Source organism: Salminus brasiliensis, chromosome 6 (assembly GCF_030463535.1).
Source record: "Salminus brasiliensis chromosome 6, fSalBra1.hap2, whole genome shotgun sequence".
NCBI lineage: Eukaryota > Metazoa > Chordata > Actinopteri > Characiformes > Bryconidae > Salminus > Salminus brasiliensis.
The window spans coordinates 6,972,211-6,994,630 of NC_132883.1; the positions used below are offsets into that span (position 1 = coordinate 6,972,211).

Consider the following 22,420-nt stretch of genomic DNA (forward strand, 5'->3'; position numbering starts at 1 on the left):
ATCATTATTATTATTTATTAAAAGATCATGTTTACTACTCTAAAAATCATGTTTTTTCTCGCAATATTGTTTATTTAGGTCATTATATGCTTCCTTCATTTGATAAGAAGAAGAAATTTGGGTTTTATCACCTCGAATAAATGTTTAAAGGTGAAAAAAAAGTGAAATACATAAACACAGAAAGGTTGAAATAGGGTCATATTCAATTTAATTATGAAGGGTTTTGGTGCTAAAGGTAATTTTTAAAATGTTTATGAATTACAGGTACATAGGCCATGTACCAATAATAAGAATTACAATAATTATTATTATTATTATTAGTCATTAAAGATCATGTTTACCAGTCTAAAATCATGTTTTTTCACAATATTGCTTAAGCTATTTAGGTCATTATAGACTTAGAAATCTTAAAACGCTTCCTTCATTTGAGAAGAAGAAGAAATAAAAGTTTTAAAAAGTGACAGAAAGTGAAACACAAACACAGAAAGGTTGAAATAGGGTCATATTCAATTTAATTATGAATGTTTTTGGTGCTAAAGGTAATTTTACATGGGTTTAATGAACAAAAGCAGCATTTCCCACCAAATCAACCCTCAAAAACTCAAAATCTGTTATTTCCAATAAAATACCAAAAATAAAGTAGTTCAGTGTGCGTTCCTCCACAAACACCACCACACACTCCGGCTCCCCTCAGCTCTGGAGACCCGGCCCGTGGCGTGCAGCGCCTCCGTGCTAACCGGCCAGCTCTCTGACTGCAGCTCGCCTCGCAGCCGCCAACCAATCGTTGCCCGCGGCTGAGCGAGCAGGCTGTGGGGAAAGGGCAGCAGAAGCACGGCACCTTTCCCATCCCCACCACCGGCCACCGCTGCCAGGCTGAACTGTAGCCCTGTAGGTGCTGGGAGAAGGCCGTAATGAACGTCCGTTGTCCATCAAGCGTTAAATAAACGTGTTGTTGCACAAACGTGCGCAAAGAAAGCCGACAGTGTGGATGGCCTGCTTTCCGAAGGGGCGTGTTCTCGCTATCTTGACTGAAAGCCCCGCTCTCTCCCTCTGTATCAGCTAGCTGCTAGTTATCTAGCCGGGCAGCGTCGCTAGCTAACTACACAGAGACACATGCTGGAGCTGGAAATAGCCAGCCCGCTAAAGTAGGGGCTCAAACCCAGCCGGGCCTGAACTTAAGGGCTGCTAGCTAAGCGTGGCCGGGGAAATGCCTCCGGCTTCATGAGTCCGGCGACGACGTCTGCAGGGTGAGCGAGCGAGCGAGCGAGTGAGCGGGACGGGGGACGTGTTTTTGTCGGCGGATTTGACCGGCTTTTCGGCGGAACCCGCCTCGGTTGGCGGACTTGGCGAGGGCCGGAGGGGCTCCGACGGCAGGTTCGAGCTTGGTTCGGGGGAGTTGCTGCTTGTAAGCAAGGTAGCTAACTAACTATATCTAGCTATAAGATTTGGATGACTTGTTGAGGACGGTCGGAGGCTCATCCTGGGCCGTTTCTACACGTATTTATTGGTCGTGAGCTCGTCTGCGTCGAAGTACAGCTGGACAGGGGGCGAATTTCGGGCTTAGGGGGAGATTTAGGGGACGGAGTAACTAGCTAGCTGTAGTTTGTTGTCGGGACTTGAAGGGTTGCTAAGCTAACGGTAGCTAGCTGGCCAGGACTAATGATAGCTAGCTATATTAGTTATTTTTCGGCGGTGCCGCGACCCAGCCGTGATGGAATCGGCTGTAACTTTATTTAAGGGGCACCGACAATGCGTTTATTGTGCTGCCGTGTGAGAAAAGGCAGTGTTGAGCCCACACGGCCGGTCCTGCACCCGAACTTCGGCTGAAGCTGCGAACATGGCTGACATGTCGTTCTAGAAATGAGGACGCGTAACCGAACGCTTTATCCGCTCAGCTCGGCGCTGATTGGCTGCGGCGCGGCTCGGCTCCAGCTCCGAGGCACCGGATTGGCCGCTGAAGTGCAGCTACGCTGGGAAGGGGGAAAACTTCCCGAGCTGTTTGCAGCGGCGGCGGCGGCGGCGGCGCCTCTCCGCAGAGCCGGAGCTTCAGCAACTTTACATAACTTTCCCTGCCTCGATTTTCGGATCGAAGTCCGTATCGCGTTTGATACCACTGCTGTGCGCCTCGGTAGCCTCGTGTAAAATAGAAATAGTGGCGAGCTGCGCGACGGAAGGGCGAAATGCCGGAGGCCTAGTGCACAAAATCAAAGTCCCGCCCCCAGAGAGCAAAAATAAAAACACTGCTGGCGAGCTTCCTGAGATTAGTGCTTCAGCTAACTCAACCTCCCTCAAAGTCTCGTGTCCTTTTACACAGCTGCATGTTTGGTTTCAGCATGCTCAGCTTCTGCACTCCTGCTTTCTTACTGTGCAGAGGTCAGATTTTCAGGTCGTGTAGTTGTTTAGCTGTCTAACAGCTCTCTGGGTACTGGGTGGAAGTCTCCACTTGCTTGATCAGTCCCATGTAAAAGTCATGTGTACATTGTTCTCTGGGCCAGAAATGCGATACGATTATACCATCACTCTGAGCTCTTTGTCATTAGGATTTATCACATGGCATCAGACCGCATGCAGCTCATATATACAGTTGTTTACAAAAGGGATGTGCGATGAGATCAGAATCGTACTGATATCGGAGGTAATCAATAACTGTCACTGGCCCGGGAGGTTTGGCCGGTATGTGATGATGTGTGGCATAATGAATTGGCATTCATTATGATTAAGCTTAAGGTCACACGAAATTAGCCTCACGATTTACCCATCCGTGGTGGTGATCACACACACATACACTGTAGGGCATCTTGGGTCAGTGGGCACGCATCCAAAGCAGTGGGCAACCATCTCAGCATCCAGGGAGCAATTAGGGGTTAGGTGCTTTGCTCAAGTTTGCCTCAGCTGTTCTTGACTCCCCTCACTCCCACTTCTTGTCGTTCCATGAGACCACCGAACCGGCGACTTTTTGCTCCTGGGGCCGCTTCTCTAACCTATAGTTTACCGTTTCCTGCAGTCTTGACATGCTTGGTTTAGTGTATGAAGGGTTTTATTATAATTAATGACCATCAAGCCACATCTCGTGTTCAATATACATGCATTTCCCATCTGAAGTCCTGAGTCCTGTGTCTAGCTGTACTGCATATTATGTTTTTGGTTCATGAAGGTCTTGATTAGCTAGTGATGTGATTCATTTAAGATGCAGGGACACACAACACTGGGTCAGTGGGCCCAAATCCAAAGCAGTGGGCAACCATCTCAGCATCCAGGGAGCAATTAGGGGTTAGGTGCTTTGCTCAAGTTTGCCTCAGCTGTTCTTGAATCCCCTCAGTCCCACTTCTTGTCGCTCCATGAGACCACCGAACCGGCGACTTTTTGCTCCTGGGTCCACCCGACTGTTCACACCTGGGGCAGCTTCTCTAACCTTTAGTTTAGAGTCTCTAACCGTTTCCTCCAGTCTTGACATGCTTGGTTTAGTGTATGAAGGGTTTCATAATTATTGACCATCAAGCCACATCTCGTGTTCAATATACATGCATTTCCCATCTGAAGTCCTGAGTCCTGTAGTCTAGCGGTACTGCATATTATGTTTTTGGTTCATGAAGGTCTTGATTCGCTAGTGATGTGATTCATTTAAGATGCAGGGGCACACAACACTGTACAGGTGGACTACAGGGTGCTAGAGCAAGAACATTGATCATCTGTGGCAGCAGCTACACCATTACTGTCATTTTGCTCATGCTTATGTCTTCATGTGTCTGTAGGTCCAGGCTCAGTGTGGCTGCGCAATAAAGGTGCCCATGAGAAAGCCACGCCGGAGGGGAGGTCCGTCTGGGGGTTTGGGGAGCAGGAGCAGTGATGCCTCACCCCAAGATGGTGAAGGGGGTGGAGGTGGTGGTGGTGGTGGTGGTGGAGGAGGAGGAGGAGGAGGGGGGGGTCGAGGTCGAGGGCCAGCACAGCCCCGCTCCCCATCCCCTTACAGACTCAAAGTTTCACCGACCCGAGAGACCCTGACCTATGCCCAAGCCCAGAAGATGGTGGAGGTGGACCTGGACGGCCGGCTGCACCGCATCAGCATCTTCGACCCACTGGCCATCATCACGGAGGACGAGATGACGGCGCAGGACATCGCCGAGTGCAACAGCAACAAAGAGAACAGCGAGCAGTCGTCCGCAACTGCCACGGCTAACCTGAGTCGAAGGTCTGTCAGCAGTAAGAGCAGAAAGAAGGACTCTAAGAACGCGTACATTTCCACGCTGAACCACTGCTCCAGTTCCCAAGGACAGTCTCACTCGCAGCATAACTGGCACGGTAACCACTCCTTACCCAAGCCTACTTTCAGGATGCTGGAATCCTTTGTACCCAAGGATGCTCCCTCTTTACCCTCAGCCTACTACCGGTATATGGAGAAGTCTCCAGAGGAGCTGGAAAATGAGGCTGAGTACGACATGGACGAGGAGGACATGGCCTGGCTTGAGATGGTGAACGAGAAGCGGGCGTCTGAGGGCCAACCGGTGGTTTCGTCAGACACCTTCGAACTGCTGATGGACCGCATGGAGAAGGAGTCGTTCCTGGAGTCGAGAAGCCAGGTGCCCCCTCAGAGCTCCATCGATGAGGACGCTTTCTGCTGCGTCTGCCTGGACGACGAGTGCCTCAACAGCAACGTCATCCTCTTCTGCGACATCTGCAACCTGGCCGTGCACCAAGAGTGCTACGGGGTTCCCTACATCCCTGAGGGTCAGTGGCTGTGCCGCTGCTGCCTCCAGTCCCCCTCCCGCCCCGTGGACTGCGTTCTTTGCCCCAACCGGGGTGGAGCCTTTAAACAGACCAGTGATGGACGATGGGCACACGTGGTCTGCGCCATCTGGATCCCGGAAGTGTGCTTTGCCAACACTGTCTTTTTAGAGCCCGTGGAGGGAGTGGACAACATCCCTCCGGCCAGGTGGAAGCTGACGTGCTACCTGTGCAAGCAGAAAGGTCAGGGCGCATCCATCCAGTGCCACAAGGCCAACTGCTACACAGCGTTCCACGTCACCTGCGCCCAGAGGGCAGGGCTCTTCATGAAAATCGACCCGGTGCGGGAGACGACCGTAAACGGGACGACGTTTTCGGTGAAGAAGACTGCGTTCTGCGAGGCACACTCGCCGGCACAAAAAGAGGGCTCTGATGACGAGGAGACAGGGGGGAGGGTAGTGGGAGGACGGGCCAACAGGGGCAGCAGTGCGTATGTCCAGACACCAGAGCTGAAAAAGTCAGGACGGAGTAATAAGAAAGAAGTCAGCCTGAAGAAAAAGGGGAAGAAGAGCCAAGAAGTAATATCTAAAAAACTGGCGACACCGATGGTCGCTGTGCCACAGATACCTTCAAATAGGTGAGTACATCAGGAATTGCTCATAGTGTACTACAGAGACCTTCACACAGGAGATCATGGAGCTATGCGATATTGGTTAAACTCAGTACCACAGTAGATCGTAAGTATATTGTAGTATCCAAGTATCAGATCGGATTTAGGTTTGCATAAATCATATTAATTCATTTATAATTCCCCAGTTCTGTCGCCTCTTTCACTCTTCAAACCTGAGACGTTATTGGGAATACAGGTTCTGGGTAATTCACTGGATTCAGGCATTCACTTTTTCCACAAACGTTTTTCAGCATGTGTGGCCAACAGCTCCTTCATTTCTGAATCCTGTACAAAGTCCTTTCCCGTAACGTTTTTTTCTTTCTTTTTTCTCACGAAAACTGAATAAACAGCCATAGAATTGTGATTTGTCAGGCACACGTGCAGCCAGGTACAGCATTTACTGCTTTTTATTGGATCCTTGTAAGAAATACACTCCCATGAGTGTAGCATGAATCAACACTAATAACACTAATGAATAAACACTGTTAAAACAAAAGCCTGGCAGATCTCTTCATCTTTCCCAGCCCTAATCTAGATGTTGTTGTATTTTCTCGGGTAATGTATCAGCTTCTGTTCATGCATGCCATGAACCCTGGCCTGAGTCTTGTGTAGGTTTATAACTGTGTCAACTTTACTGAGATTTTGACTTTTGATTTAACCTCTATTCCTTTTTATTACCAGATAAACATGTGAAAGGGGCTCATGCAAGTCTGACATCTTGTTTTGACTCTTCCCTTTTAGAAATTGTAGCACAGATAATGTTGCATAATAATGTAAAGGTCAGAGACAAAGGAAAACAAAGTTGTTTCATTTTTAATGCATTTAAACTAGTGATTTGCAATTATACTGATTTGCAAGTTACCTCGTTTACAATGATATAATGAACGATTATATAAGTTCTCCTCACTGTTGCTTCCATGCCCAAAGTGGACAGGGCAGAGTTACGTGTCTCTGCACAGAGTGAGTTTGAATCCTGAGCCATGCTGCTCTCCGGGTGGGTAGATGGTGCTCCCTGCCCTCATCACTCTTGAGCGATGTTAGGCAGCACAGGCATCTGTTAGATGGTATGGTGGGGCTGGGGACTCTGTGCTTTCCTCCGAGCGTGTCGGCTACCCGGCGATGCTACATTGTGGGCAGTCCGGAAAAAAAGAGGCGATGTTTGGCTTCACGTATTTCAGAGGGGAAGTGTTAGGTCCTACGTACTGGTGGTTAATTGGCAGTATCAGATCGGGAGAAAAAGGGAAAACCGGACAAACGAGTGGGGAAAGTATTAACAGAAACATTAGGGAAGATGACATTAATTAGAGATTCTAAATATTGATTATAATTTATAATATAATATAGTATATTAATATATCAATATTAATAAAAAGCCCAGCCCTGACTTAAACTGTCCTTTTTGTGTCACTGTGGCTAACCATGGGGTAACCATGCCCTCCACATGTCTGTGTTTTTCACTGCTCCAACAAGCCTTGCGCTAATCGTGTTGTTTAGGTGGAGGTGTTAGAGCAGGGCTACTCCAGGGCCGTGCTCTGGGACGTTTTTTCAGTTCCTTAGGGGTCGTTTTAACCTTGGGGACGTTTTCTGCTCATTCTGTTAATTGTTGTATTTTTACACCAATTTAGTTTAAACAATTTCTCCTTTTTTCCCCACAGATTGAACAAAGTTTTTAAAGGAATCATAATCCAAAAAAAGAATTATTTTATGCAGCGGTTGCACAATTATTGGTTACTGAAGCGCCAGTCACGCAACGGAGTGCCTCTTATTCGCCGGCTACACTCTCATCTGCAGGCCCAGAGGAGTGCAGATCAGGTTGGTGGTTTTTGAGGGGGGGGGGTATTTTAATCAGTGTTACAAGCTGCGGTTGGTTGTTCATGCTTTATGCACTAGCTCATTTGGTTAGCTCACTTTTTGTTTTTCTATATTATCAGTGTTGAAAGCTATATTGCTAACTGTTTTTGCTTGCTAATTGATTTTATTTGATCGTCTGGAGGCACTGTGCCAAGACCATCTTCTTCACACATCATGTTCTTCTCATACAGAGCTGTAGTGTGTCTCGGATTACTTAGCCTCTCACTTAGTGTTTGTATTCTCTGACTTTGTTTGTGTGTGTGTGTGTGTGTGTGTATGCAGGCCGAGCCAGACGAGAAGGTGAGCGCTGTGAGAGAAGAGCTGAAATACTGGCAGAAGTTGCGGCACGATCTAGAAAGAGTACGGCTTCTAGTGGAGCTCATCCGGAAGAGAGAAAAACTCAAGAGAGAGCAAGTAGGGACTTTTTTTTTTTTTTAACAAAACAAAACAAGATGCTAAAGACAGTTTCAGCCTTAGAGCTGGATCAGACTGCTGTCAGTCTTTGATCCGGATCTAGATTTGTTCAAATTTTGAGGTTTTGTTTGCAAAACAAAACAATTTCAGTACATTTTCCTCCCCGATTTAGCTGACAGCCCCCCATTGTATCTGTCTGTTGCATGGCAACACCACCAATCTCAAAGAGCAATCACCTGCCACACCTTCTCCTTTGTAAATAAAGCATGCAGTCCTGTCATGCAGCATTGTTGTGTGTGTGTGTGTGTGTGTGCAGATTGGCTCTAGAGCAGTTGATTCTTATTGTAGCCCTGATTATAACACTTACACCCATAAGTACCTCAAGCAGTTAAGCAAGTCAGCAAAAAAGACAATGTAGTAGAATCAGTATCAGTTTGACAAATCGTTCAAACTGTTGAACTGGCTGGTTTCAAAATGAGACAGACATGATACTTATATTTAAATGAACCAGTGGAAATGCGCTCTGGTATGGCAGTATGCCAGGGCTTCTGATGCAGTTGAGAGGGGGTCTCTCAAAAGCTTTAAAATGCTACTCCGTTAACTGGTTCTTAAGAATGTTTGGTAACACTTGACTTGGATGGTCCTTTGTTGGAGCTTCGTAGATGCTCACCTAACATTTAACTAAATATCTGTTAACTGCATATTATAATCTATTAGAGGTGTGCTGGGCATATATTTATATATATATATATATATTATATAAAATTTTATAATATAATATACAATATCTTTTTTTCTTTCTTTTTTTTTTTGGCCTATAGCAATAATTCCAAATGCAGTTGACTTGGATGGTCCATTGTGAAAGCCTTGTAGATGCTCACATGACATTTACATAATACTGATTACTGATACATTTAGAAAATACACAAATAAAACTGAATATGTATTAAATGCATCTGAACTGAAGTAAGTTCAATGTTAATGACTGTCTATTGCACCTAACTTTTACCCTAACCTTAAGTTTAACCTTTAAGGGTTATGTTTTGGGTTAGATTTAAGGTTTAGGTTAAGGTGAGGGTTAGGATTTTGGGTTGATTCAAGGGTAAACAAACCTGAGGGAATGGGCTGCATCATCTAGTGGGGCAGTAAACCAGGACTCTTAAGTGCAGTTAAGACGTAAGTTTCTCAAAAGCTTCATAATGCTACCTCTCTAACTGTTTCTTAAGAACGTTTGTTAATTAGCAAGTGTTTCCCAAGTTGCAAATTAACAAGTAACTCGACCTATTTTATATTATTCACCTATTTAATGATTTTCCCAGCAGTTCAGCCAATAGGCTCCATGCCTAATAGGCTCCAGAGAGTCCTCTTCTATCGGCAATTCTTCTCTAGACAAGCTGTGTGTGTGTGTGTGGATTTGCACATATGTGCCAGCAATGTGTGCAACTTAAAGTAGCTGAACACATTTATTAGAAGGAGTGTCCACAAACATATGGACATTTGGGGTAGCAACTTCAGACTAGGGTGAATAATTTTTTTTTATAGCTTAAGAAGTATCCCATCCAGCATTTTCAGCCCAATGCAGATACAGCCGTCTCTCAAATGAAACTTGAGCATCAAACCTTAACCGTGCCCTGCTTCGTGTCTCACAGATGAAGGTGCATCAGGCGGTAATGGAGCTGCAGCTGACTCCTGCGCTGATGCTGCAGCGCTCAACCCTGGATCAGCTGCAGGAGAAGGACTCCGCTGAGATCTTTGCACAGCCTGTCGATCTCAAAGAGGTATGGAACAGTTAAGACAGTAGCTTCCCCATTCGTTTAGAGGGCTACTTGGTGTGACTTAAGCGTGTAATGTAAGTGACTCATGCTGTTTGTTGACTACACTCCAGCACGCTGCGTTTGAAATGGAAGAGTGACCTTGAGGTGGAAGTGGCATATCCCTATGGGAATTTGACATTTAGGGGGCTGAAAGTAACTGTAAATATGTCATGTAAATATTTGTATAGAAAATAATGTTATGTACATTACATACAGTTGTCATATTTAGCATTTTCTAAGCTATTTCAGCACTTTTCTAGCTACTTTTAGCACATTTGGTTATGTTTAGTTAAAATGTGTTGCTGGAACCAATAGTTTGGCATCCATTGACATCAGATTCTGAATATGAGCTTGCATTAGTGCTGTTCATATGCTCTTCAGAGTCTTCATTAAGTGATTGGTGGAATATGCTTATAATCTTTTGTAGTATTTTGGTGCTGGACTGTACTTACACAGTAACATCTGATGGGCAATATGATGATATTTGGTCGTATTGTGATAAATTGAGTTATTGTGAGGCACAGTGTACTTTTCTGAGCCCATTGAGGATGTCGTCAGTGCTTAAACATCAGCTGATCAGCTGCACATTTCATTACAGTGTAATTAGTGCTGTTTAATTGGATGAAGTGCATAGTCAATACTTATGTATGTAGTCTGTGATTACATGTATCATGATAAATATTGTGTATCGTGAAAATGTCTTTAACTATCGTGATATAGTACTTTTTACCATATCGCACACCTCTAACTTACAGTATTAAAATATTCAAATATTAAGTATAGTAATACTTTACTGAAGTACTTTGAATTGAGTACTGCTCAGTTTTAGCTACGTTAGGGCTGAGTTAGGGCCTGCAGCTCCTTCTCCAGCTGTAGTCTGCGTCTCCCACCTCAGTTTTTCAGAGTATTTCTTGTGCTCAGGGCATGTCCTTTACTTCTTGGTTCATTATGTGATTTATAGTAACAGTGCAAAAAGCAGAGTGAAAAAACTGTGCTGTTATGGCAAAGTAAGAGCACAGCTAGAACACTTCTCAGCCGATCAGCCTGCATGGCTGGAGCTAACTGCGATTCCATAAGCAAGACAGTGTTGATCGCAATAGCAGAGTTGGGTGTTGAGTAGTGGTTGGGGTTTAAACTAGAGATCGACCCATATGGGTTTTTGTTTTTTGTTGTTGTTTTTATAACTGATGCCGATATCAATCTTAAGAGGTCAGCCGATGGCCAATATATATATATTTTGCCGATATCTAGAAGTTTTCCGCTTTATTTGCTTGCTAAAATGTCACACTAATAATAAGAAGTGGATGCACAACACTTCTGAACTTATCTTCATTTATTGAACACTGACCTGAAACATCTTTATAAATAAAAATCAATTAAACTGAAAAATATAAGACATGTATAAAAATGTATACTATAAAAGATATATTTTTAAATAATAATAGTGCTGCAAACACAAAATTCTGCATTTTTATATAAAACAAGTCCTCAAGTAACCGACTGTGAATTAAAAAGGTTTTAGTGCGTTTGACTTGGCAGCATCAAAATTTTATTTTGGTGCAAATAACGTAGCAGCAAACCCCCCATTTGTGAGTGAAGGGAATTATGTTAACATGACAGAACAATATAAAAAGGAATGTCTGTAATTTGAACTCAATTAGTCTTCCTCCTGAGTCTTCCTCATTCTACCCATCTTTTAGCATCAGCCAATGCCAAAATATTTTTTAAAGAAATGGCAAATATATCCATAAATCGGTCGACCTCTAGTTTAAACACAGTACAAAATGAACCACTGTCTGGCACCAGTCTTTACATGTAAACTATATATTATTTTCTGACATCCCTATTCAGAGTTCTCTGGTTCACTCATATCAACCATTAGTTGCAACACAACCACATCAGAAAGCACCTAAAGTTATTTACACTTGGGTGCTAAATGTTTTGGTACTTTTTGACTGTCACTCAAGATGATTGTTCTGTCTCCATGCTTCCACTTTTATTTGCGTACCCCTACTTTCACTTTGCTGTCATGGAAAATGAGAACTGTGTAAATTTTCCTTTTGTACCAAACAGCTGCTAAAAACATGACATTGCAGGTCCTGTGATGTGAGATTTGCGCATGCCTACATTGCGGTGATGATGCTGAAAGGATATATTGTGCAGCCCTACATTTATCCCAATAATTTGAATAGCGTTCTTTACATTTGGCCTTTTCTTAACCTTTAGTGAAGTTTGGCATGTTAACAGTTCATTTGGACTGATGAAACATTTTGACCCGGGGACTAAATGGCCTATTGTGGGTTCTCAGCCGCGTGGTGACCAGTTTTAGTGGCAAACTCCAAATGCAACATTTAGAACAGTGGTTTTCAACCCTGCTTTTGGAGAGGGACCTTCCTGTACACTTTGGATCCAGTCCTAATTACCTTCCTGTCTTCCGAAGTTCTCGAGTACCTGAATGGGGTTGTTTTTAGATTTGGGTTGGAGTTGAAATCTGCAGGAAGGTGTTTTTTTTTAGGAGGAGGCCATTAATCTAAGATCTCTGAAGCTTCTGAGAGTGCATCAGCAACACTCAACATATTGCATTGTATCAGTGTGTGTATTCACACTGAACCGCCATGGCAGTGGGGACACGACTGTTACACGCAGTCGCCCAAAAATTACATGGTTTGCACTATTAGGGTAATTACGGTAATTTCGGTAATTTCGCAAACATATGTGCCACCCCAAAAAAAAATCCTTACACTGTAAGGATTTGCATGGTATTGTGGGAACTATAGTGGTTTAGGAGTATTACTGTAGGAACTGTAGTCTTGTTTGCCCCCCTCACTCGTTGATGGGTGAACGAACATGGTAAACAAGATAAATCAACGGGTCTCTCACCCACTGTGCATGTTTGACAAATGCACGTCAGGGGTCAAAAATGTTGTTGCGGCAGCCACAGCCCACAGCTGTGTAATAGAGAGAAAATCTTCTCTATTTCATCATCAGTTGAGGAGCAGTTACAGACACAGGAGGACTGTTTTTTTATTATTTATTATTTATTTGTATTTTTTCTTCCATTGGTTTGGAGCAGCAGAAGTGTCATTTAGGTGAAAAAATGTTTTTGGTTAGCCAAATGACTTGTTTTAGCAAAATGCAGCAAGGAGTATGTGTGTGAAAATGGTTGCATATTAAACAATATATACATTTAGAGTTTACTCACGCTTTAAGGTAGATGTTTTGGCCTTTATAATCCCATTCAAATGAATGACGAATGTGCTGCAGTACAGAGCAAAAACCACAGAATTGTCACTTTCCATTTACTAATTGACTGCACTGAAAGTCTGTCCATTAGGATGCAATGAAAGAATCCACACCAACATTTGATGTGTTCTGTTTCTGATTGCTTTTCAGTGTCTGATAATCGCAGTGTAATGACTCCTGTTCGGTTCAATTAAAAATGCCTTTTGTTCATGGTGTCAGATCCTTTCTTAACAGAGTGATAATTGAGTTCCAGGGACCATATCTAATTAATCCAGCAGACTCTGCTTTGTGATGCTAATAATGTTTTGTTCATAGTTAGCTTCGCTGATTTTTAATTTCAATAATTAAATCAGCGATCAGCACAGAGAATGGCCATTATACCTGTTCGCTGTTTTTTTTTTTTTTTTTTTTTTTCTCCTCTGCTGCCTCCTAATTACTCTCGCCGTCTCTCTCAGGTTCCGGATTACCTGGAGTTCATCTCTCAGCCCATGGATTTCTCCACCATGAGGTCCAAGCTGGAGGCGCACAAGTACCACTCGCTCTTGGACCTGGAGGCGGATTTCAACCTCATGATCTCGAACTGCCTGCTCTACAACTCTAAAGACACGGTGTTCCACCGGGCCGCAGTGCGACTGCGAGAGCTAGGGGGCGCTATCCTGAGGCACGCGCAAAGGCAGGCTCAGAACACGGGACTGGACCCGGACACAGGCATGCACCTCCCAGAGTCCCCGCACAAGAACGACTACTACCGGTGTACACTAGAGGACGGTGAGTGATGGTGGGCAAAACCCAGGCTGGGTGAGACTAAAATATCTATCTCTTTTCATTGTCATTTGCTAAATGTCCAAATCTTTGTGGACACCCCTTCTGAGGAACACATTCAGATGCTTTAAGTTGCACCCATTGCTGACACAAATGTGCAAATGCATGCACATGCTCGTCTAGTCCCTGTAGAGAAGTACTGCCAATAGAATAGGACTCTCTGGAGCAGATAAACATGAACCTATTGGAACCATGCCTGATGCCAGGCGTGTAACCGTGTCCTCTGGAATGATGGTGCCCCATTCAATACTTTTGGGATGAGTTTGTCTGCAGGCAGTTGCCCACTTTTGTCCCTTAATATCTTGTATTGTAGACACTTGCATGACACAAATAATCCACTATTTGGACAAAAGTATTGGGACGCCTGCTCATTTTTCTTTTTTTTCCAGCAATTAAGTGTATTTAAAAAGAGTAATAGTGCATTCTCCTGATATACACAGCTTGTCTTGTCCCTGTAGAGAAGTACTCCCAATAGCACCAGGTCTAACATAGCACCAGGTCTAACAACTAGGCTTGTAAATGTGTTCTCCATTCAATACTTTCTGAATAAGTTTGGGGAGCTGGGGATGAGGTGGGGTGATGGTCATCCAACGTGATGACCTCACAAACACTCTTGATGCAGAATGCAATCAAATCCTCACAGCAATGCTCCTTCAAAATCTAATAGAAAGCCTTTCCTGGACAGTAGAGACAGCTACTCCAACAAAAACCTGTTTTAAAAAATTAACAATCACATATCTTTTTATCTTTACACTACATTTACTACTGTTTCTACTAAGTTTATAATGTTGGAGGCTTTTTTGTGTTTTACCGAACTATTACTGATTAGCTGGGACCTGTGTTTTTGCCTGAACATCCACCAAGCTGCCTTACAAGGGTCATCGGCTCTTATTGAGTCACTGATGCTAGCATTGTTAGCATATATGCCATGCTATGCTTTGTGCGTATTATTACATTGTTAAGACAAATGGGTAAATGCTCCTGACTGTACACACAATTCTGGACAGCTGTAAGTGTAGGTGCCAGTGTGTAGCAATCATCTTCGAGCCTGTTATTACACTAATAACAGCTCTAGATTCTGTTAATGTATGCCTTGCTAGAGAGCTAACTAAATCATTTCTCACAGGATGTCTTCATGACCCAGCGGTAAAAACAGCATGGTAGAATTACGAAGCGAATTAAGTGAGAACACAGATGAATTCACTCTGCTGCGAACAGCACAGCGTAACCTAGTGGAAAACTTTATTCCTATTCAGGCTGGAGACACAACTACTACAACTACTTTCATAATAAATGTCTTATATAATTCTACTGTTTAAATGTGAGGTAACCTGACTTGATTAAGATAGATTTAACTGAAATATTTACTAGCCATTCTTAATGTATATTCTTCGTCTCCTCCTCCTCCTCCTCCTCCTTCTTCTTCTTCTTCTTCAATGTGTATATGACGCAGTGTCAGGTAAACACATGTCTGCAGGCTAAGAAAAGTTAATTTCCCACTTTATTTTTTTTTCCAAATATCCTGTATTGTAGACACTTGCATGGCACAAATAATATACTATTTGGACAAAAGTATTGGGACACCTGCTCATTCATTGTTCCTTCTGAAATCCAGAGTATTTAAAACTAAATTGATTCTGCCTTTGTTGGAGTAACTGTGCAACTTTACTGTTAAAGGAAAGCTTTCTACTGTGAGGTTTTGATTGTATTCAGCAATAAGAGCATTAGTAAACTCAGGATGTTGGATGATCATCACCCCACCTCATTCAAGAAGTATTGAATAGAGCACCATCCATCAAAGCAGAGAACACAGTTCCACTGCTCCACAGCTTAGTGCCAATAGGTTCCAATAGGTCCATGTACATCTCTACAGAGACTAGGCAAGCTGTGTGTATGGGTGTCAAGTTTTTTGCAAGGTAGAAGGGGTGTCCACAAACATTTGGACATAGAGTGTATGTCAGAAATATTAGGCTTAGGTAAAGTTCAGAAATATTAGGCTTGCATAGACTTGTTATTAATGATCTTTAATGCATTGTTAGGAGAGTCATATTGAGGCATATTTGCACACCTTTACCTTGAGTGTTCACTGCTCTGTGTGTGTGTGTGTGTGTGTGTGTGTGTGTGTGTGTGTGTGTGTGTGTGTGTGTGTGTGTGTGTGTGTGTGTGTGTGTGTGTGTGTGTGTGTGTGTGTGGGGTAGTGGACACGCTGCTGGACCCGGAGAACAGGCTGCACATGTCAGCGGAGGATCAGCTGAAGGAACTGCTGGATAAGCTGGACGTGGTGACGTCAATGCGCTCGAGCGGGGCGCGAACTCGCCGCATTCGTCTGCTGCGCAAAGAGATCAACAATGTCCGCTACCGCCGCAACTCGCACCTCTCCAATGGAGACGTGAAGGAGGAAGACGAAGATGAAGACGAAGATGAGGAAGACAAAGAGATGGACATTGAGAACAACCTGTCTTCGTCTTCAGACAAAGGTGAGGAGTCTCATCTTTTATAAAACCATATGAACACAGAGTTCTAGGCTTTCTGTGAACGTTCCACACATTAACTGTCTGGGTTGTTTTTGGTTCTCAGATGATTGTAAATCCACCCCACCTCCAACCCTGGAGCCTTCAGGCCTGGCCTTATCCCCTCCTCCTGGGGACACCCCCCAGGATCCCCCCACTCTACGTCCAATGACTGCTGACCCAAAGATCTCCTCCACCTGCCCTTCTGAAGCCCTCAAACAGAGCAGTGAGAGGCAGGACCCAGAGCCAGAGGCGGATGTGGCATCTCAGAACCGAGTACAGGACACACCCCCGGTTTTGTCACCCAGCGAGGGCAAGCTGCTTAACGGCATCTCGTCTACTCCGTCTCCAACCCGGCCCGTCTCCGGTGGAGTGGGCCGCCGCACCTCTGTCCTGTTCAGAAAAGCGAAAAACGGAGCGAAGCTACAGCGCGAGAGAGACAATCAGCTGCAGAACGGGAGCAGCGGGGAGAGCAAAGCACCCCCACTCTCCCTCAGCTGCAGCAGCACCCCCACCGCTACGCCTCCAACCACAAACACAGACACAACAGCACAGGCACTGCGATCATCAACGCCCCCGCCCTTACTCACCCCAGCCAATGAGAGGGCCCGCAGTCGCAGTAGCAGTCCTGAGCAGGAACATGAGATGACCCCACCTCGCTCAATAGAGTCTGGTAAAGATTGATTCAGTTACTTGGTTCTAAAATTACTAGGTTGAGCGTTCATGTCAGTAGTGAAACTGCTGATTCAGTCCAATCTACACTAGGGGTGGTTTTTACAGACATGACTGCTGCTGTAACGTCAGTGGAAATCCAGTTAGAAAATAGATTTATGGATTTGTTTCACTAAAATGAACCAGATAAGAACTGTGAAAGTGGGACAAGGTGAGAAGCTCAGAAACCCACCCCCCTTTACAGGCTCCCGCAGGCAACGTTCGCCAAAAAACAAGTTGGAGATTTTCAGTAGAAACTGCAGTGCTTGTGGTGTGTTCTGGCACACTCTAAATAGGGGTGTAATGGTACACACAGGTCCCGAGTACAAGAAAAAAAAAAAGCAACAACCCTCACCCAGGACAAAAATAAGGCGAACCTGACTAACTCAGGTTCTTTTCATTTTTTTCATTGTGCAAGTTGAAGTTCGTTTACTTAGTGTTAGAAAGTCTCTCCCTGTGGTGGACCATACAGCCTGTGGAGTGTTAGGCAGGGAGAAATTATAAAAAATGCCTAGGTCCACTACAATTCCATTCAAATCTAATCGTTACTTGCTAACTTGTCTAACTCAAGCTTGTTGAATTTAGTTTCGCATTACGTACAATCAGTCTTCATCTACCAAGCAGACGTTTCATCTACCGTGTGTTCTCCGTACAACTGTATGCGCCGAGCTGTGACAGTTCGGTGCAAATACATGTACCATTACACACCTAACTCATATTATTATATACCCTTCCTTTTTAATTATTATTATTATTATTATTGTAGTAGTAGTAGGAGTAATCGAAGTGGTCAAAGTAGTAGTAGTAGTTATTAGAATGAGTAGTTATAGTCATAGTTGGAAATAGTGGTAGTAGTTAATGAGTAGAAATAATAGGTGCTAGTAGTAGTAATAGTAATAATAATAATAATTAGTATGAGTAGTAATAGAAGGTAGTTGTGGTAGTTAGTAGTATAAGGAGTATTGTTATTATTTTAGTAGTAGTAGTGTTATCATTTTAGTAGTATTGTCATTATTTTAGTAGTAGTAGTAATTGTAGTAATGGGTGGTAGTAGTAGGTGTAGTAATTAGTAGCAGTAGTCAGTAATAGTAGGTGCCATTGTAGTAGTAATTTAAGGTCAAAGTAGTAGTTAATAGTAGTTTTTTGGAGTAGTGATAGTAGGTAGTAGTAGAAGGTAGTGGTAGTAATTAATAGTAATTACTGTTATTAGAAGTAATATGTGGTGTTAGTAATTATTATTAGTAGTTATTATTGTTAATAACAGTTGTAATTAGTAGGAGAAGGAGTAGCAGCCGCAGCGGCAGTAACAGTAGATTTGCTGTGTGTATATGGTTGGGGTCTGAATTGCTGTTTAGCATCTTTTCTTCCAGATTACATACAAATACACCTTAAACCTTGTTTCAACAAAACCCCTCTTCCAGAACCACACAACGTGGCTTTCAGTTTGTTGTTTGGTGAATATCATGAGTCATAGTTTTAGAGGAGGTTGTGGTTTAGACGTTGATTATGTCTCTAAGCCTTACTCATTTCTGAATTTGTCCTTTTTGTGTCTTTCAGCTCTCACTAACGGATTCAAAAAGCACAAAGACGGAGGCTCCGACTCTGAGAGCAGCCCCTCACCCATACTCAAGAAGGAAATGTAAGAGAGACTTCAGTACCCACACTTCTGCTACTCCAGACTTCATTTGATTTCAATTAAAGATGTAAATGGGTATTAATAGTAGATATGCTTTAAATGATTTCAGTGTCTTGCCACCAAAAAAAAGTCGTGGGAAACCTGCCTTGTCCAAAGTACCGTTCTTAGAGACTGTTAATGGGGATTCTGACTACACTGGCCCAGGTGAGAGAAATACCTACTGACACTAAACTTCAACAAGTGAACGTCTTTTCGTCTGCTATTTTCAGTATTCATAAGTGTTCATTCTTTTTTTTTTTTATCCCAGTGGATATGCTGTCTCTAGAGAGTGATGCTGAACTTGAACCTCTGGACCTGGTGTGGGCCAAGTGTAGAGGTTACCCGTCCTACCCTGCTCTGGTGAGAAAGAACCCTCCACAATTGTGCAAGCACTTTCACACAGTCATGTACTGACAGCATTTCAGTATCAGGCCAATATCAAGAGAAAAAAACTGCTACAAACCTAGCCTCAAACAGCACATTCTGACATTGCCAATAGAATAGGACTCGAATAAACAAATAATCTTGAACCTATTGGCACCATGCTGCCTAATGCCAGTTGTGGGCTAGAGGGGTATAAAGCCCCCAGCATTGAGCTGTGGAGCAGTGAAAGAACTGTGCTCTCTGGAATGGATGGTGCTCTGTCCAATAATTTTGGGATGAGGTGGGGTGGTTATCATCCAACATCCTTACCTCACTAACACTGTTGTTACTGAATGCAATCAAATCCTCACAGCAGTGCTCTTCCAAAATCCATTACAAAGCATTCCCTGTACTGAAGAGACAGTTACTCCAACAAAAGAAGGATTATCTCCTTTTTTTATTAGCCTTGATATTATAAAAACAATAAATATGTGGGTGTCCCAATACTTTTGTCCAATACTTTTTTCCAGTAAAATATAGTTCATTCTTAGTGTTTTTATAGATACTGTGGATTCAGTGCAGTGTTTTGTTTTTTGTTTTTCACAGATTTATCCTGATGATTCATAGCCAGATCACACAATCTAATGATTGACTAATACTCTAGACTTTCCCAATGTTATCAGCCCTTAGTATCTTAATAAAAACAGTGTACTGAAATTCTCTGCTTAACCTAGCAATCAGCTGAATCCCATCTCATAAAGAGGTTAATGGATACAGAGAGATGAAATCATTTTTTTTCTTTAATCTGTGATAGATCATAGATCCAGACATGCCAGAGGAGGGTCTGCTGCATAATGGAGTGCCTATTCCCGTTCCCCCTGCGGATGTGCTGCGGCTTGGCGAGCAGAGGCAGGAGGAGGCTGGCGAGAAACTGTTCCTCGTCCTCTTCTTCGACAATAAGCGCACCTGGTAAGAGCAGTGTTGCTGAAACTTTTCTGATAGTCTGAATCAATGAAGATTTTGTGCTTCTTTGTGATGCGTTCACATTTAACATCAGTTAAACATAAAAAGTGGGGGGAAATGATCGGCTTAAGAACAGTCAGTCAGATTGAGTTTTTGCCCAGCAGATGGTGCAGTAGGCCTGAGCCAACTGCTAAACTGCACTGTACAAAAGCCCTGCTACAGACTGGTCCGCCTGCATGTCCACAGTTGCTTTGCAACCTGACCGTAACCTTGCTGAAGAAGAAAGTCTGGCTGCTGCAAATATTGCTGTATTATTTTTTTTTTATAATTAATTAATGCTGATGTAGTGTTGACTGCATCTAGACTACCTGCTCTTCTCTGTCTTGTCCATTTCCCTAAATGATCCTTCAACTCTTTCTTCTTGTTGCTACAGGCAATGGTTACCACGGGAGAAGCTGCTGCCGCTGGGCATGGACGACACGGTGGACAAACTGCGCCTGATGGAGGGCCGGAAAACCAGCATCCGGAAGTCCGTGCAGGTGGCTTACGACCGAGCCATGATCCACCTCAGCCGAGTACGGGGGGACCACGGCTTCGTCGGCTCCAACTTCTTATAGAGTCCACCCAGCCTCAGCACACTTCACTACCCGTGCTCATCACTACTACTCCAATACCACTCACACAGGCGGTTGCGTCCAAACTGCTCCCTCTACTGGACATGAAGGGTACAAAACTGCACTGTGCACTGTACGTCTAAGCAGGGACGCCTCTCAGATACAGAGACCGCGTTGAGTCTCTAGCACCCTCATTTCTTTCCAGTGTCAAGAAGGAGTGTCAGCCATGAAATTGATGTTTGTTTAGGGTTTTTAAACACCCCCCCCCCCTCTTTTACGGCTTAGGTGAGGGTGGGTTAGGGGAAGCTTTTAACCAACGCAAGTGCAAGTGAGTGAGTGTGGATTTTTAAACTAGTGTCACTTTAAATCTGGTGGTTTTGAGTCTGGACCATCCAAAGGCTCGTTGTCGAATAGACGTAGAGCGGTGTCTTTTGTCTGACAATGATTCATTTAATACGAATGAGTCAGTGAATCAGCTAGGAAGTGTGTTCAAACGTATGAATGAATCACTGCCATTTTCTTACGATAGCTTTTTACTTTTTAACGTTTTACAAACCACTTCTTGTATATTGTAAAGACGTGTACATTTCTTTTTTTTTTTCTTTTTTTTTTTTTTTTGTCATACAATATCTAATTTAACTTGAGTCTTGTTTGTTGTGAATTCAATCACCTGGATGTATGAAGAAACCAGATCTCTTCTGTACATATTTGTAAAAAAAAAAAAAAAAAAAGAAAGAAAGAAAAATCGAATCACTGACTTGCTGCAAAGTGTATTCCGCTTGTCTTGGATGTCAGATTGTGCGAGTACATTCGTATGTATGTACGGTATACGCATACAAGTTTATGTATGCTTCGCAGCCAGTTGTTATATGGTTCTATCATTTTTGATACACAGAAATGTAATTTATTTATGGAACGCAAAGAGATAGAGATAATTAAATTATATATTGGTTGAAGAATTGAATCAAATATCTTATTTAAGATGAACTGTTGAATAGGGTTTTAAGATAGGATGGGCTTTGAGACTTTATGGGTCAGTTACGTTAAGCTTTTAAGAAGAAATGCTGTAGGGAGGATGTATTGTTCACAAACTGTTAGTAAAATCCTTTTTGTTTTGTTTTTGTTTTTTTGTTCACGGTTTTGCACCGTTGAGCGCAGAACCTTGTATTTATTGTAGAAACTTGTTGAGCTCTAGTACCTGTTTATAAAGATGGAGCTGAGAGAAATTTTAAGCTTGTACAAACTGCAGATTTTACCTACTCGCCAAATAACCAGTCTGAAACAGTATTTTCTCATGTGGGGGAAATTAAATGTTCTATTGAATCTCTTAATGATCTTGTCAGTCTCTTTTCTACAATTTCTTCCTGTCTGTTTTCTGATTTTGGAGTTGTTGACTTTGACAGCAGATTCTGCCCCTAACCATGACTAAGCAGTGGGAGTAAGGGTCAGATTCAGCTTGTTTTACATTTGTTTGCCCGGGCAGCAGAGAATTCCTTGGACCAGGTTCTTTGGTTGTATTTATGTACCCCAAATAGTCATTAGCACGTTAGCACCACCTGTCTAATATTGAGTAGGTCCCCCCGTGCCACCACAGCAGATCGTGGCATGGATTCCACAAGTCCTCTGAAGGCAACTGATCCTTTAAGTCATGCAAGCTTTGAGGTGGAGCCTCTATGGATCACATCAATGAGCCTTAGGTTCTCATGCTGTCGCTGGTCATGCTGTCGTTGTCATTTCCTGGAGCACATTTTGCTAGATACTGACCACTGCACACCAGGAAAATTATTTATATTCATGCAGGTTATTAAAAACAAAAATCATTATCAGTGGCATAAAATGGTCTTAAAATTACAATAATATAATTTATCCCCATTATTTCTGGGCCAGTATGTAGTTCAAAAAATAGTAATCCTGACAGGCCTGTCTCCCGCAATACTCCATCACTCAATCTGGTTCCCATTGGCATCCCCTAAAGCCCCCCACCCCCAGCTCCTCTACCACAACCAACCTGGAAGACACTGGATGGCAGTTCTCTTTGCTAGAGGTTT

General features: G+C 43.3%; 1 protein-coding gene across 3 annotated transcripts; it reads left to right on the plus strand.

The window, feature by feature from the left end:
* Positions 1-747: 747 nt before the first annotated feature.
* On the plus strand, positions 748-21,703 carry brpf3b (bromodomain and PHD finger containing, 3b). 3 transcript variants are annotated; one of them, XM_072681450.1, is made up of 13 exons: positions 748-1,247; positions 3,753-5,359; positions 7,048-7,204; positions 7,526-7,657; positions 9,307-9,435; positions 13,170-13,482; positions 15,735-16,013; positions 16,114-16,719; positions 18,315-18,396; positions 18,503-18,597; positions 18,701-18,792; positions 19,610-19,764; positions 20,192-21,703. In XM_072681450.1, the coding sequence occupies exons 2-13, from the start codon at positions 3,789-3,791 to the stop codon at positions 20,373-20,375; spliced, it is 3,795 nt and encodes a 1,264-aa protein (XP_072537551.1). In that variant the 5' UTR covers positions 748-1,247; positions 3,753-3,788; the 3' UTR covers positions 20,376-21,703. The 3 variants fall into 3 exon arrangements, with proteins under 3 accessions (XP_072537551.1, XP_072537552.1, XP_072537553.1); XM_072681451.1 differs by having other exon boundaries at positions 748-888; XM_072681452.1 differs by having other exon boundaries at positions 1,244-1,414.
* The last annotated feature ends 717 nt before the right edge of the window (positions 21,704-22,420 follow it).